This window comes from Tiliqua scincoides, chromosome 10 (assembly GCF_035046505.1).
Source record: "Tiliqua scincoides isolate rTilSci1 chromosome 10, rTilSci1.hap2, whole genome shotgun sequence".
NCBI classification, from domain to species: domain Eukaryota; kingdom Metazoa; phylum Chordata; class Lepidosauria; order Squamata; family Scincidae; genus Tiliqua; species Tiliqua scincoides.
In genome coordinates, this window is record NC_089830.1 from 3,994,467 (window position 1) to 4,011,743 (window position 17,277).

The 17,277-nt window shown below is 44.7% G+C and overlaps 1 protein-coding gene across 1 annotated transcript; it reads right to left on the reverse strand.

Annotated features, from left to right (window-relative positions):
• Positions 1-5,757: 5,757 nt before the first annotated feature.
• PITHD1 (PITH domain containing 1) lies at positions 5,758-16,302 on the reverse strand. Its single transcript, XM_066638750.1, has 6 exons — positions 16,042-16,302; positions 14,607-14,650; positions 14,299-14,376; positions 13,423-13,527; positions 7,835-7,943; positions 5,758-6,406 (listed from the first exon to the last, which is right to left on the reverse strand). The coding sequence occupies exons 1-6, from the start codon at positions 16,240-16,242 to the stop codon at positions 6,305-6,307; spliced, it is 639 nt and encodes a 212-aa protein (XP_066494847.1). The 5' UTR covers positions 16,243-16,302; the 3' UTR covers positions 5,758-6,304.
• Positions 16,303-17,277: the final 975 nt, after the last annotated feature.

Genomic DNA, 17,277 nt, shown 5'->3' on the forward strand with positions numbered 1-17,277 from the left:
TGCGCCTTTTCCGGATCTACAGTATCGTTCTTGGGGTGCAACAATCAATATTTATTTCCTCTACTTATATTCTGCCTTCCTCCGCAAAGCGCACCCAAGGTTGGCCACGATTCTCTACCCCAATGTTTCTCAAATTTCAGGCAGGTCCCCATTCATTTCAATATTTTGTTTTTAATATATTAGACTTGATGCTCCAATGGGATGTGGCTGCATTTGGGGAAATGTTACAGACCTGTACTTTTAACAAGCTACTATGTATATTCTTTTTACAATTCTGGTCAATGGGAACACCTGGTGGTGGAGCACTGCCGTGTGCCTCATTCTTTCCCAGGAGTACTTGCCTGAGCTTGGGTCTCTGGAGCTGCAGTGTCGACTGCGTACTGCATCAGACTTACTCCTGGGTAAGTGTGGGTAGGATTGCAGCCTAGGATTGTTTAAAATCTTCCTGCTTGATGATGTCACATGGCATCACTTCTGGTGGGTTGTCATTCTAAAAAGTGGGTCCTGGTGCTAAATGTGTGAGAACCACTGCTCTACCCACTTCCTAAAGATCCTAGTGTGGAATTTGCCACCTTCACAGATGCTGCATGCTATGTTTGCATTTGTCCTTAGCCAGTCTTCCCCTGTGCTCTGCATGCCAATCCTTAAAACAAAACCTCATTGCTCAGGGTTTCTTTCAGTTGCAATGACAGCACTATTCTGGTACTTCTTAAAGGTGATAATAGCACAGGGGCATGTTTGTTGCTAATTGTTAACAGAGATAAAAGCTATTGTGCTTTTATACTGCTAATGTATTCCATTTGTACATTATACATTTCATTATGGAACTCTGCAACCTGCCTTGGGCATTTGCTTCAGCAGGGGAAAGGTGGGATACAAATTATTTAACTAAAACACATCATAAAAAGCCACTTTGATGGCACTGATTGTATTTTTATGTTCATAACAAATGCCCCTGACAGTACCAGGGCTGTTTCTGATACCACAACATCCCAATCATTTGTTTGGCTTTTAAGGCTTGCAATCTTATGCACACTTGGCAGTGAGTAAAGCCAGCTAAACATAGCAGAACGGACTTCCACGTAAACATGTGCAAAATTTGGCTATACAGGTACCTATTTGTGCACATTGAGGTTGTTGGTCTGCTTGGAATGTGTGACTCAATATTGGCACACTGCCACTAACAGTACCAACAAAAGGCAGGTGAAATTTTGCATCTCATCAGGCAGCCACTGACTGTCACACAGACCTGCCAGGTGCTGCTGAATATTTGAATACTAGACATGGATTTTTTAAGTTATCTTTCATCCTTTGATTTAATTTTTCTTCAAGAAACCTGGTCACTAACCCCTCTTTATATGCCAGGTTTATTTCATATTCTTTACCTGCATTTAAAATTAACACAAGAGGCCGCCCAAGCACGGGCCTTTGTTGCCTTTTAAACTCTTCATCTAGACTTTCATTAAATCTTATTTCCACACGGTCTTCTTTTTTTCAAGCTTTTCTCCTTTCAACTAATAACATCCAAATAATAGCTCTTAATATATATGCCCCACCTTCCCACCCAGATTGTCTTTCGTTCTGGGATGATGTCAAATCCTTTATATTTGACTATCTCAAGACAAACCCTCTTGTGTTTTTATTACTCTTGGGAGATTTTAATTCTAGGTTAGGTCCTGATAATGTAGCATTAGCTCAGTATATGAACTGGGTCTTAGAAGATTTTATCCCACCGGAATTCCAAGGACTCAGATCTTCTATGGATCCTTCCTTTAATGCCTATACTCGTTATTTGGTAGATCTTTGCCTTGAATTTGTGTATTTTAAATGGTTCCTTTGCAAATGACATTCCAGGCAGACTGACACATTTCTCTCATAAAGGGGCTAGTGTTCTGGATTATATCCTTACTTCTTCAGAAATTTTCCCCTTTATTTCACACTTCATTATCGATCAGCGGTCTGATAGTGATCATTTGCCAATTCTTTTGAATTTGTCTTTTCCTTTTGAGGGGCAAAATTCTTCTATTTATATATCTCACAGCCTTAGATGGTCTTCTAAATCTGGAGAGGCTTTCCAAAACTGGACCAGAACTAGGGAGGTTATGGATCTTTATTCAAAGTTATCTGTGACCCGATCGCCCTCCTCCGCTATTGCACGCTATGAGTTGCTTACTCAGTCGCTGGTCCAGTCATTGAGATTGCCTCAGGCATTGACTACACGCTCTCATTCTCCTTCTTGGTTTGATGCTGAGTGTTGGACTGCCAAGAAATATGTTAGGCAATTCTTTCACTCTGTTTCCCGTGATCCCTCTCCAGAAAAGCTTAAAGCATTTTTCCTGTTAAAAAAAACATGTGGCAGTTTCTTTGATTATAAGAAACATGTATTTGCCCAAAGAAAACAACCATAAGCTTTTCTGGTCTTTGGTTTCACGCGCTCACTCTCAGTCAAGTCATATACCCCCTTCTTTGATTTCTTCTTCCACTTGGACTTCTTATTAAAGTTTTTTCTGCACCGAACCTCTATGTTAATTATCCTTTATGTCCTCCCGACTTGCCGGAGTGGTCACCGGTCTCACCTTCTGAAATTATGGAGCTCATCAGCACCTTGAAACCTGGGAAAGCCCCCGGCCCGGATGAAATTCCAACAGAGTTTCTCACCAATGATCCTTCTTGGTGGTCTACTCCTCTGTCCAATTTATTAACAATCATCAATAAATCTGGTCATATTCCTGCTACTTGGCTAGCTTCTGTGATAGTACCCATCTTTAAAAAAGGAGACCTGGCCTCTCCCAACAACTATTGGCCAATCAGTCTCCTTTCATTTATTGGGAAGTTGTATTCCAGGTATCTTTTAAACAAACTTAAATCCTGGGCTGATTTGATAGGTCTCCCGCGCAGGGAACAAATTGGTTTCCGTATGGGATCTTCCACAATAGATCATGTGTTTACTCTTTCCTTTTTTAGCTAGCAAGTATTCAGAGTATCACAGCACTAAACTTTATTCTGCTTTTTTCGATCTGAGATGCCTTTGACTCTATAGATAGGAATATTTAGTGGAGGAAACTGACTAAATCGGGGATTGACCCCTGTCTCCTCTTTTTGATACAACAATTACACTCTTCAAACACCTGTCGCATCCAATTGGCTCGCTCAGGTGCCATGTCAGATAGTATACTGGTGAGCAAGGGTGTCCAACAGGGATGTATTCTTGCTCCCTTTCTATTCATCCTTTATCTTGCTGATCTTCCCTCTTTTTTCCCTTCTTTAGGAATTTCTGCCCCCTCCCTAAATGGCACCCCTATTCCGCTCCTTTTATATGCAGATGATGCTGTGTTACTATCTATTACCAAGTTAGGTCTTCATAGATTGCTGATCTCTTTCCAAGAATATTGTCTCCTTAATCTTTTGTCAATCAATTCTGAAAAAAAACAAAGATCTTAGTTTTTTCTAAATCCTGGGCCCCGTCCCCCTGGAGGATTGATAACTTAATATTCCAACAAGTTAAATCCTTCAGATATCTAGGAATTATTTTTCATTATCGACATTCTTGGTTGTACCATCGTAGATCTGCTATCTCTTCAGCTCTGCTATCCCAAAATGCGATTGCCCGATTCCATTTTTACAAGGGCAGCCAGTACATTCCTGCTGCCATTCATGCTCTCCAAAGCCAAGTTTTCCCTCAATTATTTTATGGAGTAGCTGTTTGGATTGAAGCAGCTAATCAGGAGATAAAGTAACTGCTAAATTTCTGAGTTCTTCGAGTTTTAAACTTAATTAGGTTGTCCACTATGGTTTTGGAATTGGTTATCCATCTCCCCACTACTGCAGCTTGGACTTTTACTTTTAAGTTTTGGCTTAGACTCCATCTTAATATCCACTTGAATTCTATTCTCTTAGATCTATTAAAAGATTCTTTTTCATCCAATTGGTTTAAATGCATTGATGCCAAACTATCTTCCTTAGATCTTTCTCCTGAACTTAGCTGATATGGACCTTCAAAAAGCACATCATCTCATTAAACTTAAACTTTGGGAGCAAGAGTACGCAATTTTACTGTCTAGCTTAAATCCAACCTGCTCGCCTCTCTTTTTTGGTTTGTCCCCTTCTCTTGGCCGTCCTGTGAACTATTTTACCCAACTTACTAACCCTAGTAAAAGACGGGCTTTTATGTTGGCGAGACTGAATATTTTTCCATCGGCTTTACATCGAGGGAGATTTTCTAAAACTCCTCGTTCAAACAGATTATGTTTATTTTGCTCAGTTGAACCAGACACTCTGGATCATATCCTTCTTCGGTGTACTGCTCATCACAATTTCAGGTTTCACTTACTTGATTCTTTTCTTTCTTCTCTTCCTGTTTCCCTTGTTGATCCTTTCCCAATTCTTCTTAGTGATTATTCCCCTCTTATTACCAACTTGGTGGCAGAATTTTTAGCAGTAGTCTCCAAGGCCAAAGTTCGAAGTTAACATCTTTAAAGCTGTTCTATTTATTATGTTATTTAGTCTCTTCAATTTAAATATGCCAATAAAGGTATTGAAGTGTGTGTGTGAGACGTGGAAATAAGCTGCAGCAACCAACTTATAAGGCACATCCTTCCTGGGAAATTATAGATGTAACTCTGAAATTAACATTGCCCAGATTTTTGGCAGTGCATTCTCCTCCTCTCCACAGGAGCAGCTTGCTCATTACTACCACCAGGAAGTGAGTCAAGGAGGAAAAAACCTGCCTGCTTTCCTCCCTCAGCTGTTGAGAAGCTAGAATAGTAGGAGTCTTGTCATTCTTAGACCAGATGACTTTTACATTATTCTTCTGCCGGAAGACTCCTTTCCCATCTTCTCCTCCCTATTGGAGACCCCAAGTCCTTCCAAGAAGTTGTTGCTGAATACCTAAAGGTAGTGGTTCCCAAACTATGTGCAGAGGCACCTAAGGGCACCATGGTGAACTCACAGCAGCGCCATGGAATGTCCCTGGTGGCCTCCTCTTTCCAGCAAATCTTACAATATGCAAATCTTGACCATATTTTCACGATATGGGAGAGCCCATTACAAAGACCATTCTTTCAGTTGCACAGTTTCTGCCAAGGTACCCCATCGCAGCTCAGCAGCTGAGAGGTGGTCTGTGAAGACAGGGCAGCCCACATGGTAACTGGGCTCTCCCAGCATCTCCCTCTCTTACCCGATATGGTCTGCCCCTTTCCCCAAAGTATTCCTTGTCTTCTGAGGCCTCCTTCTGTCTCTCCCTCTTGCCGCTTCAAAAGAATGCCATTGCTGAAAGGGCAGTCCTGGGAAAGCCCAATTACCATGGGGGGGCACATAAAGAGCTTTTAGGGGCCACGTGTGACACCTCTGATCTAAACAGTTAACTGGGACTTCAGTATTAATTAGCTGTAAAAATCTTTGTGTGCCTGATGCTAGGGGGATACAGCCAACAGAGTTGTTGCAGTTTTCCATCCCTCTCTCTATATCTTGCATCAGTGTTCACAACTGTTGAGACTAGAAAGTATTTTTGGCATTATATGAAACACGCAAACTGTTTTTCTCTGAATAATGACACCATCCTGACTCTTATTTCCTACTATTACTCTACATTCAGATTCTGCCAGTCACGGGCCTAGTACATTATAGCTGCAACCACATGGACATTTCCCTGGATGAGAGTATGACCCACTGAATGCAGTGGGGCTTACTTTAGAGTAGACATGCTAAGACAGTCAGCCTTTGGAAAAGTAGAAGCATTGTAGGCAAGGGACACAGGTATGATCTTTGCCATATTTATTGGGGGGGAGGAGTTAGGCCACCAGTGGTTAGAGAGCTATGCCCAGATAAGACAAACTGCTAGGCCTTCAGCTCTGCAGACTTCAGACTCTGAAGCTGAGGCTGTGAGATACACAGTTGTTAGCAAGAACTTGACTGGACAATGCTTGTCAACAAAAGCAAACAATGCTTTGGTACACTTTCTTTAAAGTGCAGCAAAATGATTAAGTCACATTAGCAAACTTGAGAATTCACCAGGATCTCCCCAAGAAGAGTCTTCCACCCCACTGTACAAACTACATTCCAAACCCAGAAAGACTCTCAGATGGGCACCAATTCCATAACGTTTCAGTTTTTATCAGGTCTCAAGCCTTAATTTGCCTCGGCAATGTGTCATTGCTTTGTAACTAATTGCCAAGGATTTTTGGTTCTCTGCTTTTCCCAGACAGACATGCAACCAGAATTCAAACTATGGCACTCCATATAAGCCCACATGTTCCACATCCTTCCACGTTTCGCTGACAGTCTGTTGCAGCACAAGCCTCTGCCATTAGGAAATGAAATGCGTCTGTGGCGTAATCTGATCAATTTTGTGGTCAGCAGGGTTTGCTGATGATTCGTAGTTGCAGATGGTTACTTCGTGCCGATGAGCCTGCAGAAAGTGAAGATGGAGACTTCCTGAAATGCCACCCCAGGTGGTTGAGAACCCTGGAAACCCAGATCCATCATCTCTCTCCCCCATGAACGCTGTTTCCACACTTCAGTATTAGGCACAAACTTTGAATAATTTACATCTGGTTAGCAGTAAATGGCTGGGAATCCCAGTTTTGTTTTTTTTAAAAGAGCTCCTTCTTTACATGTTCTGCCCACCTAACCAAGCTTGGGCATGCCCATTCGCATAACTCAGGTTTGCTGAGCACGCGGCTCAAAATGGCAGGACAGTTGCCAAGAACAGACAACACCTGCTTAGCTTGGCAGAAACTGCACTGGGCAGAAGAGCAAGAATTGCTTTGCTCATGACCATCAGCCTCAATCCAATTCAGGAAAGAGATTGCAGGGAGAAGAAGAGGAAAACGGGGTGTTTTAAGGACAGCCTGCTTTAGCTATGCTTTCACATAATCATAAGAACATCCAAAGAGCCCCACTGGATTAGGCCAAAAGCCCATCTAGGCCAGCTTCTTGTATCTCAGTGGCCCACCAGATGCCTCAGGGAGCACATGAGATACCTGCATCCTGTTGCAACTCTCTTGCACCTGGCATTCTGAGGTAGCCTACTTCTAAAACCAGGAAGTTGCATATACCCATCATGGCTTGTAACCTGTGATGGATTTTTTTCTATAAACCTGCCCAATCCCCTTCTAAAGGTATCTAGGCCTTCAGGCGCCATCATCACATACTGTGGTGAGGAGTTCCACAGACTAATTGCATGCTGGGTAAAGAAACGTTTTCTTTTGCCTGTTCTAACTCTCGCGACACTCAATTTCAGTTGATGTCCCCTGGTTCTGGTGCTGTGTGAGAGGAAAAAGAACATCCCTCTATCCACGTTCTGCATACTTTTGTATGTCTCCATCACATCCCCTCTCAAGTACCATTTTTCTAGACTGAAGAGCCCCAAACGCTGTCGCCTTTCTCCATAAAGGAGGTGTTTATTTTGTAATCATCTTGGTCGCTCTCTTCTGCACCTTGAATTGGCAGAGAGCCAATTTCATGGGATTAATCATTTAGCAGTGGTGTTCAAAATGACATCTAGCTGGTAACTACAGGGATATTTCAGGCCTGCAGGTAACCACCCACCAAGGAACAAGAGGCAAGGAGCAACATGAGGCAAAGAGCAAGAATCACCAACAGGTGATGAGGCTGAAAAGTTTTTGTTGATCAGAAGAAAACTGATTCTCTTATGATGTGCTACAGCTGATTATAACAACAGCATAAGCAAAGTGTTTTCAGTCACTGAAAGTGTGATGTTCAGGGAGACAAATATTCTTGGGGGCTAGTAGTTTTTGTGCCCTCATCTGCAAGTCTGTATACTTGCACTACACATCTAATGGCCAAATCCTATTATTTGGATTACCCCACTTACTTCTGTCCATTCTCCTTTCAGACCTATATAAAAGATCTTAGTTGTCTCAGCACCAAAGTTCTTCGAGATATGGATGGAGAGATGATTAACATTTGAGAAGCGAGAAATTCTGGAAGAGAAAGAAGCCACTTAACCTTCCACATCTAAAATCCTTTCTACAGGTACAAAGATTACATTCTGGCCTCTGGAGTCACAATGCATAAGTGCTCCTTGCTCCAGACTGGTCCTCAGCAGAAGGTAACGCAGAAGGAAAGAGGCTTCCCTGAGATACTTTTGAGTTCAATGTCATTGCAGAAAGACCACAGACCAAGCAAACAGGGTGGTTTTGTGAATCCCTTTTCATGTGGATCAAGCCAGGACAATGGCCTCAGTCACCCTACTTGCTAAGACTAGCATATATGCCAACCAACTGGGCACCCACATCCACTTGGCCAGACAGGGATCCCAGAGGTAATAAACTACCTAACAGGTTGGACCAGTGACACTATCAAGCCCAGGTTTTTTAAGGATGCTTGGGTGTGTTCCAGTTTGACTCCCTCAGAAACTGCATGTGTGTGATCACTGGAGAGGTGCAGTGGACTCTTCAACTTTGAAGTAAACAGCAGTTCAGGGCAGTGAGATCTAGATGTATTGGGGAATTGCTTTGCTTTTAAGTGTGCCTGTAATCATGTGCCTATACTTTTGCTAACATGCACACCCAAGACAGTGGCAACGCCCAAACTGGCTTGTTTACTCTTATCACCTTCTATTATCCAACCCCATCTTCTTGTAGTGTTAATAAATTCCTTCTGCATTTTAACTACCTGCCTGTGGTTGGCTGAAGGTGTTGAAGCTGCTCATCCTTCCACCAAAAACAGCCAAGTGCCAATTATAAGACATTTTGGGTCACTGCCAAATTGGGCCACTGAAATGTGCCTGTTACCCCAGGTCAGAGTGAGCTCATCATCCGATGTTCAATTAGAGCTAGAAATAAGTGTGATGCCTCTTTCAATTGGGTGGCAATGCCCTTCCTTGAGTGCAATCTGTGGTATATTTTGATGCCCCGTTGAATCAGAGATAGGGAATGAGTCAAATAAAGGTTGTTTTCTTTTCCATTGGTGAAGTTGTAATTGTAGGCCCTCATTTAGGTCTATGGTAGGCTTTGATTTCCCCCTGCTTAAAAAGGGAACATCCTTTCCCCAAGAGTGAGAGAAGATGTGAGCAGAGATGTGAGCTGAAATGCAAGTGCAAGAGAGAGTGTGAGGGGATCACTTCCTCCTCCTCCTCCTCTCTAGTCGCAGAACCAATTATCTAGCTTCAAGAGCCAGCAACATCCCCATCCTCTTAACTACTGCCTCCTTGTTTTTCCTGGGATAAGTTTCGTTGGTATATAATAAACATCACCTTTTGCTTCTTTCATTGCTTTTTTAAAATTATTTGATTTCATTGCTTTTAGTGATATTAATTCTCAATAGTCATTATTTGAGTGGAGTCCTGAGTCACTTCTTGATATCCTCCTCCTCTTATGGCAACAGTTTGTGAGAGTGTGCAGAATGACCAAAGGCTTGAGATCTTGAGACATGCATGCTGGAGACACGTATAAAAGCACAATGCATGCATCTCCAGAGCACGCATGTGAACACCAAGGTTCTTACTTTCCCCATATGGCTCAAGTTCAACAAGAAGAGAATTTCTTGAATGTTACATTCCAGAAAAGGAAGTTTTATTACATTTGTTTGGTCATATTGGCAAAACATAAGAAAGGCCTTGGTGAAAGTACTGACTGGAGTCAGTAAGAACAGGCCAAAGGCCCATCTAGTCCAGCTTCCTGCATCTCACAGTGGTACACCAAATGCCTCAGGAAGCACACAAGACAACAAGAGATCTGCATCCTGGTGCCCTCCCTTGCATCTGGCATTCTAAGGTAGCCTACTTCTGAAATCAGGTTGCACATACTCATCACGGCTTGTAACCTGTGATGGACTTTTCCTGAAGAAATTTGTCCAATCCCTTTAAAAGGTATGCAGGTCAGACGCCATCACCAAATCATGTGGCAAGGAGTTCCACAGACTAATTATGCGCTGGGTAAGAAATATTTTATTTTGTCTGTTCTCTCTTGACACTCAATTTTAGTGGATGTCCCCTGGTTCTGGTGTTGTATGAGAGGGAAAAGAACATCCCCCTATCCACTTTATCCAACCCCTGCATAATCCCCCCTCAGGCGCCATTTTTCTAGACTGAAGAGCCCCGAACGCTGTAGCCTTTCCTCATAAGGGAGGTGCCCCAGCCCAGTAATCATTTTGGTCACTCTCTTCTGTACCTTTTCCATTTCCACTATATCCTTTTTGAGATGCAGCAACTAGATCTGGACACAATTCTCCAGATGTAGCCTTACTATTAATATTATAATGCTATTGTACAAATCATCTGTTTCATTCTCAATACGTTTTCTAATTATCCCAAGCATGGAATTAGCTTCTTCACTGCTGCCGCACATAGGGTTGATATTTTCATCGAGCTGTCCACCAGTACCCCAAGATCTCTCTCCTGAACTGTCACAGACAGCTCAGAACCCATTAGCCTATATGTGAAGTTTTGATTCTTTGCCCCAGTGTGCATTACTTTAAACTTGAAATGAATCTGCCATTTTGCTGCCCATTCTCCCTATTTGGAGAGATCCTTCAGGAACTCTTCACAATCCCATCTGGTCTTTACCACTCGGAAAAATTTAGCGTCATCCGCAAACTTGGCTCCCGCTGCTTAACCCGTCTCCAGGTCATCTATGAACAGGTTGAAAAGCACAGGTCCCAAGACAGATCCTTGAGGCACACCGCTCTTCACTGAGAAAATTGCCCATTGACACCCACTCTCTGTTTCCTGGTCTTCAACCAGTTCCTAATCTATGAGAGGACCTGCCCTATTATTCCCTGACTTTGAAGTTTTTTCAGCAGCCTTTGGTGAGGGACCGTGTTAAATGCCTTCTGAAAATCCAGATACCTATTATCCACATGGTCTCCCACATCCACATGTCTGTTGACCTTTTCAAAGAATTTTAAAAGTTTGTGAAGCACTTGTGACTTGCCCTTTCAGAAGACATACTGGTTCTCTCTCAGCAAGGCTTGTTTGTCTATGTGTTTTAAGATTTTGTCTTTGATGAGGCATTCCACCCTCTTACCTGGATGATAGACTGACCAGCCAATAGTGTCCTGGGTCCCCATTCCCCTTTCCTTCCTTTTTTAAAGATCGGTGTGACATTTGCTATCCTCCAATCCTCTGGCACCGTGGCCATTTTAAGGGACAAGTTGCATATTTTAGTCATACTTTGTTCTTCAGTTTCTTAATAACTCTTGGATGGATGCCATCTAGGCCCGGTGGCTTACTGATCTTTAATTTGTCAGTTAGACCTGAAACATCTCATTTAATCTTTACGTGACTTAACTCCTTAGTCAGGAGGGCCTCTTCAGGAAGTGGTATCTACCCAAGGGCTTCTGCCATGGAGACAGATGCAAAGAACTCATTTAGTTTCCCTGCTATCTCCAAGTCTCTTTTTATCTTTCCTTTCCCTCCCTTACTGTCCAGAGAGCCAACTGCTTCTCTGAAAGGTTTCCTGCTTCTAAAGTATTTGAAGAATCTTTTCATTCCTCTTGCTGGCTATATGCTTTTCAAAGTCTTTCTTGGCCTCCCATATCACTGTCTTACATTTCTTTTGCCACAGTTTATGTTCCTTTTTATTCTCCTCATTAGGGCAAGACTTCCATTTACAGAAGGAAGCTTCCTTGCCCTTTACGGCCTCTCTGACTTTGCTTGTTGGTCATGCTGGCACCGTCCTGTAAGCGTCTCCATGCTTACCCAAGAACAAGCCCCACTGAACACAGCAAGACTTACTTCTGAGAGCACACAGGTATAGGTACATAAGTATATGCTTCCTTTGGGAATAAATTCCATTGACACAAAAAGGCTTGTGCTGCAAGGCAGCGCTTGCTCCCCTACAATGCATTCAGAGGCCTGCTGCCTCTGAATATGGGGACCACCTACAGCCATCATCACTACAGCTCTACAGTGCACAACAAATCATTCTGATGCTAGAACAGGGATTGGACAAGTAAAGGTAACACACAGATCTCTCACATGCCAAAAGCCAGCACCCACTCAACAGATTGCTTTTACTACACTGCAACACCTCTTCAGTTACCCCAATCCTAACAGCAGAAGGACATTCACAAAGCAGTTACCGTGTTTCCCCGATAATAAGACCTATCCCGAAAATAAGCCCTCCCCTTACTGTGTAAGATTCCTCTAAAATAAGCCCTCCCCCGAAAATAAGCCCTATTGAGATTGCTACTGTAGTGAAGGTGATCCCCTGCGCTACACGCTACATTACGGTACCCTCTGTATGCACCGTCCCCCCCCCCGGGTGAAACGCACGCCGCGCTCCGAGCTGCATCCAATCAGAGCTGCAGCAGTGAGCGCGTCATCCTGTTCTTCCCCAGTGATTTGCTTGCTGGCGCCATTGAGAGCAGTGCCGCGGAGGAGAGCTGAGGCAGGACAACATAAAAACCCGGTATGTAAGCGGGAGTGAGGGGGCATGATGGAGGATAAAAGAAGAACTCAGGAGGCATGATGGAGGATAAAATAAGCACTCAGGGGGCATGATGGAGGATAAAAGAAGCACTCAGGGGGCATGATGGAGGATAAAATAAGCACTCAGGGGGCATGATGGAGGATAAAATAAGCACTCAGGAGGCATGATGGAGGATAAAAGAAGCACTCAGGGGGCATGATGGAGGATAAAATAAGCACTCAGGGGGCATGATGGAGGATAAAAGAAGAACTCAGGGGGCATGATGGAGGATAAAATAAGAACTCAGGGGGCATGATGGAGGATAAAATAAGAACTCAGGGGGCATGATTTGTTCACATTTACCTGTTTATTAAAATTGCTGTCAATGTTCATTAAAATAAGCCCTCCCCTGAAAATAAGCCTTCTGGTGTTTTTCTGTCCAAAAAAAATAATACGACAGTGTCTTATTATCGGGGAAACACGGTAGAGGAGGAGGAAAATACGTCAAGGTGGGATGTTATGGCACAGCAGCATTTAAGAGCATTTACACAAGAGCTGGGTGAGGGGGAAACGTCTCCATATTCTAGAAATCAGAGTGGTTTTCCTTTCTTGTCTAAGCTTCAGGAGCAACAATTAAGCCTCCCCTATATACTGGCAGCAGCAAAACAGCTACTCATGAACCATTCAGAAAATAAACACAGTGTTTATTTATAAACATAAATAAATAAATAAACATAAATAAATAAAGATGCAGTGTAGCAATAAACATCTGTGCTTCCCCCCCCTCCCCATCACCATGCTCCAACCATGTCTGCATGACAGAAACCTGATCAAGTGCAACTGCCATGGGCCCTGCACTTAAGATGCACTGGGACCTACAGTTCTGTTGGATAACCTGCAGCGAGGATGCTGAGTAAAAACAACCCTCCCAATAAGGGATGATCAGGGAAACTGAGGAGACAAGCTGCATATGGTTGAGCTACTGGCCCTGTGATTTTAGAGGACATTCCACACTTTCCCTCCAAAGGCTGAAGAGACACCAACATACTTGGTAGGATACTCCAGTTCTCCCACAATGTCACGATTCAGGCTGAACATCTGATCTGGTTCTCTTGCTGTATCATCAAAGGACATGTGAGGAATGTTCTTAAACCTGAAGAAAAGAAAAACAGCAGAGAGTCAGCTTGTGAAGTCAGCGGCTTTAGCCCCCTGTGTCCAACCAATACTGTAATTGTTTTTACAGGAGGAGAACGACATAACAGTAAATGCAAACCAGAACACAGTACATAAAGGAAGAAGTCTTCAGTCTCTATGACTACGGGAGTGCATTAATGCGCTGCTTAAAAGAGAACTGCTCCCCCTGTTGAAAATAAAAAGAACTGGATCTCTCTGCATTTGTAGGTCAGTGAAGCCAAACACATCTAGTTAAGTGAGAGATTAGCTTACTGTTAACAAAAGTTTGTTCCTTTTAGCCATTAATTAAGGGATCTTCAGGCATATCCCCAATCCATGAGTCTGGGTTCTTGGTGCCTCCCTGCCCTCCAACGCACATGGTTGGCAGAACAGTGACATCCCTCCTACTGTGACCAACAGCTAAGGGATCCAACCTGCAGATGCCACCATAAAGCAAGCCCAACTACCAATTTGCAGGAGAGACAGAGCCAAGCAACAACATCCCACTGCAGCGCTACAGAATGGCTTAATGCTTGCTTCAATGACCTCACCCATGAGACACTAATGGCTGGATCTCACAACGCAAGGAGGAATCCAGAAAACAAGTACTGCTGGGTGCAAATGACAGAAGAGCAACTGTTCCAGTATTTACCTCATTGAGGAACTGAGTATCTGTTTGACTAGCAGACCAGTCTACTCTGCGCAACAACATTAACCCATCACAATCAATCTGCCCTTCAGGCCCACTTACAGTCTCATTTCCGATGGGTGTGTGTCATCATTTTCTCCCATCACAATCACTCCTTTTAATTTCACATTGCCTGTAAAGCTGCAAGAAAGAAAAGGTCAGTGGGTTTCCAGGAAGCTCTGTGTCACACTTCCCAGTGAATCTTCACCATATGAAGCAGTGTCATCTTCCAAAATTCCTTCCTCTGGCTAGACTCCCACCAACCTCTCCTCAAAATGGTTTGCTTACTAAGGTCATTTAAAAAAAACAAAACTAGAACTAAATGGAGCCCAGTAAATCACCGGTGAATCATTTTTAAAAGAAATACTTACGGGATATTAAACAGAAGCTCTTCATCATCATCACTTTCTACAAACTGGAAGAAAGAAAATATAAAACTAAATTTATTTTAAAAGTCTCTGCATCCATTCACTAAGATGTGGTGCTGTTTATAATACTGACACAGGGCCTAATCCTATCCAATTTTCTAGTGCCGGTGCAACTGTGCCAATGGGGTATGCACTGCATCTTGTGGTGGGGCAGCAGTCACAGAGGCCTCCTTAAGGTATGGGAAAATGTGTTCCCTTACCTTGGGGTTGCACTGCGGTTGCACCAGGGCTTCAAAATTGGATAGGATTGGGCTCATAGTCTGTTCACTGGAACCTGAGAATCTCTCAGAACACTTTGTATTGTAATTTTAAAAAAAGTTTCTGACCATTAGTTTGAAAGTGCAGAGAAATCTGGAAAAATGCAAGCAGTGTGGTAAGGGCTCAACCTTCTAGGGATCCCTTTTTAATTTAACACCTTTTAGGTCTTGGTTGCTGTTTTATACTAGTTTAATTATACAATACGTGTTGCTATTTTTATACCTTTTAGGGTGCAATCCTAACCCCTTATGTCAGTGCTTTCCAGCACTGACATAAAGGCAATGCAGCTCTGGGGTAAGGGAACAAACATTTCCTTACTTTGAGGAGGCCTCCGTGAGTGACACCCAACCACAGGATGCAGCACATGTCACACTGGCACTGCTATGCCAGTGCTGGAAAGCACTGACATAAAGGGTTAGGATTGTGCCCTTAATCTGCTCCAATGTTGCTTTAATTGGTTGCATTTAATGTTATCTTAAGCAGTTTTATGTAATATTGTTTTAATTGGTTTTTCAAGGAGTTTCACAGACAGACCACACACACGCACACCCATCACAGCTTGTAACCTGTGACGGACTTTTCCTCTATCAGTCTGCCCAACCCCCCTGAAAGGCATCCAGGCAAGATGCCATCACTGCATCCAGTGGCAAGGGGTTCCACAGACTAACTACATGCATGCACCCATCACGGCTTGTAACCTGTGATGCACTTTCCTCCATCAGTCTGCCCCACCCCCCTGAAAGGCATCCAGGCAAGATGCCATCACTGCATCCAGTGGCAAGGGGTTCCACAGACTAACTACATGCATGCACCCATCACGGCTTGTAACCTGTGATGCACTTTCCTCCATCAGTCTGCCCCACCCCCCTGAAAGGCTTCCAGGCCAGATGCCATCACTGCATCCAGTGGCAAGGAGTTCCACTGATCAACTACAGCCTGGTGCTGGTGCTGGTGCTGTCGCTCCCTCCACCCCCTGCTTCCATTGGTAGGCCTCAGTCACGCCCCCCCAGGCGCCTTGGCCCCTCCTTCCCCACAGAGCCTGGGGGGAAGAGAAGGAAACGGGCCTCGGCCCCAGGCCGGCGGAGTCTACACGTGTACGCGCGTCCACACGAGCGGCGACCTTGTGGCGGTCCCCGCGCTCCTCCCAGGCGCGGAAGACGAGGGCGCCGCTGCCCTCCCTGCGCTCGTTGAGGCACTGCAGGCGCAGGCGGTCGATGCGCAGGTAGAGGCCCCAGGCCTGGCCGCGCCGCTCGGGAGGCTCCTCGTGCTGGTCGTCGCCATGGCAACAGCTGCCCCCACCGTGGCTGTGCCCGTGAGACATGACGGACCCCCGGCAGCAGGAAAGAGCCCGGATGACAACACGGCGGGCGCATGCGCGGGGCGTTCTCGCGCACGTGACGCCCATACGGGGCTCCGCCTCGTATGTAGGGCCATAGACATAAGAACCTAGAGTCACCCAGTTTTCTCTAGGTAGGGCACTTCCGTGCTCCTCCTCCTCCTCTGCTGGCTGCCCATAGGAAACAATGAGGAAATTCACTTGCCTGGAGCCTCTCCCTCCAGTCGCCCTTCGTTGTTGCAGTTCAGCAACTGACCCTAAGGCTGCAATCCTATCCCCACTTTCCTGGGAGTAAGCCACATTGATTAGAGTGGGACATACTTCAGAGTAGGTATGCATAGGGCTGGGCTCCAAGGCTGCACACTGCTGCTTGACTCAGAGTAAGCCCATTGAACACAGTGGGATTTTTACTTATGCAAAAGGAAAACTGCATAGAATGGCACGGCGATGGCTGCACCAGTCCTGTCCTGGTGCAGCTGTTGCAGAGTGCAGGGGGCTTACTCCTGAGTAGACATGCAAGAGCCTGCACTGCACTGAACAGTGAGGAAGGAGGGCATCGCCTGCCTGCAGAGACCTCCTCTCTCCCTTCCCTGCTCACAATGCCTGAGTTCAGTTTTCACTTACCAGTTTTTCAGTTCCAACCCCCCTTCCTTCCTTCCTTCAAGGCACTCAGAGCCCTCACATCATTCCTCCCATTGTCCTCACAACAACCCTGTGAGGTAGGCAAGGCGGACACAGAGGGACTGGCCCAAAGTCACCCAGGAGGTTTTACGGCCAAGCAAGGATTGGAGCCTGGGTCTTCCAGGGCTGAGTCTGACTCCTGAGCCACAACACCATCCTGGCTGTTTTTGCCCCCTTGGGGGTTGCCCAAGACCCCCCCCCCCAGCCACTGAGGGGCACACCCAATCAGGCCACCACTCCTACTCCTTGCAAAGGACATGCTAAAGTGAGAGAGGATGGAGTTGGAGGTTCAAGACTGGCCACTGCTACTACTTCTTCCATGCCTGTTGAAATGACCAT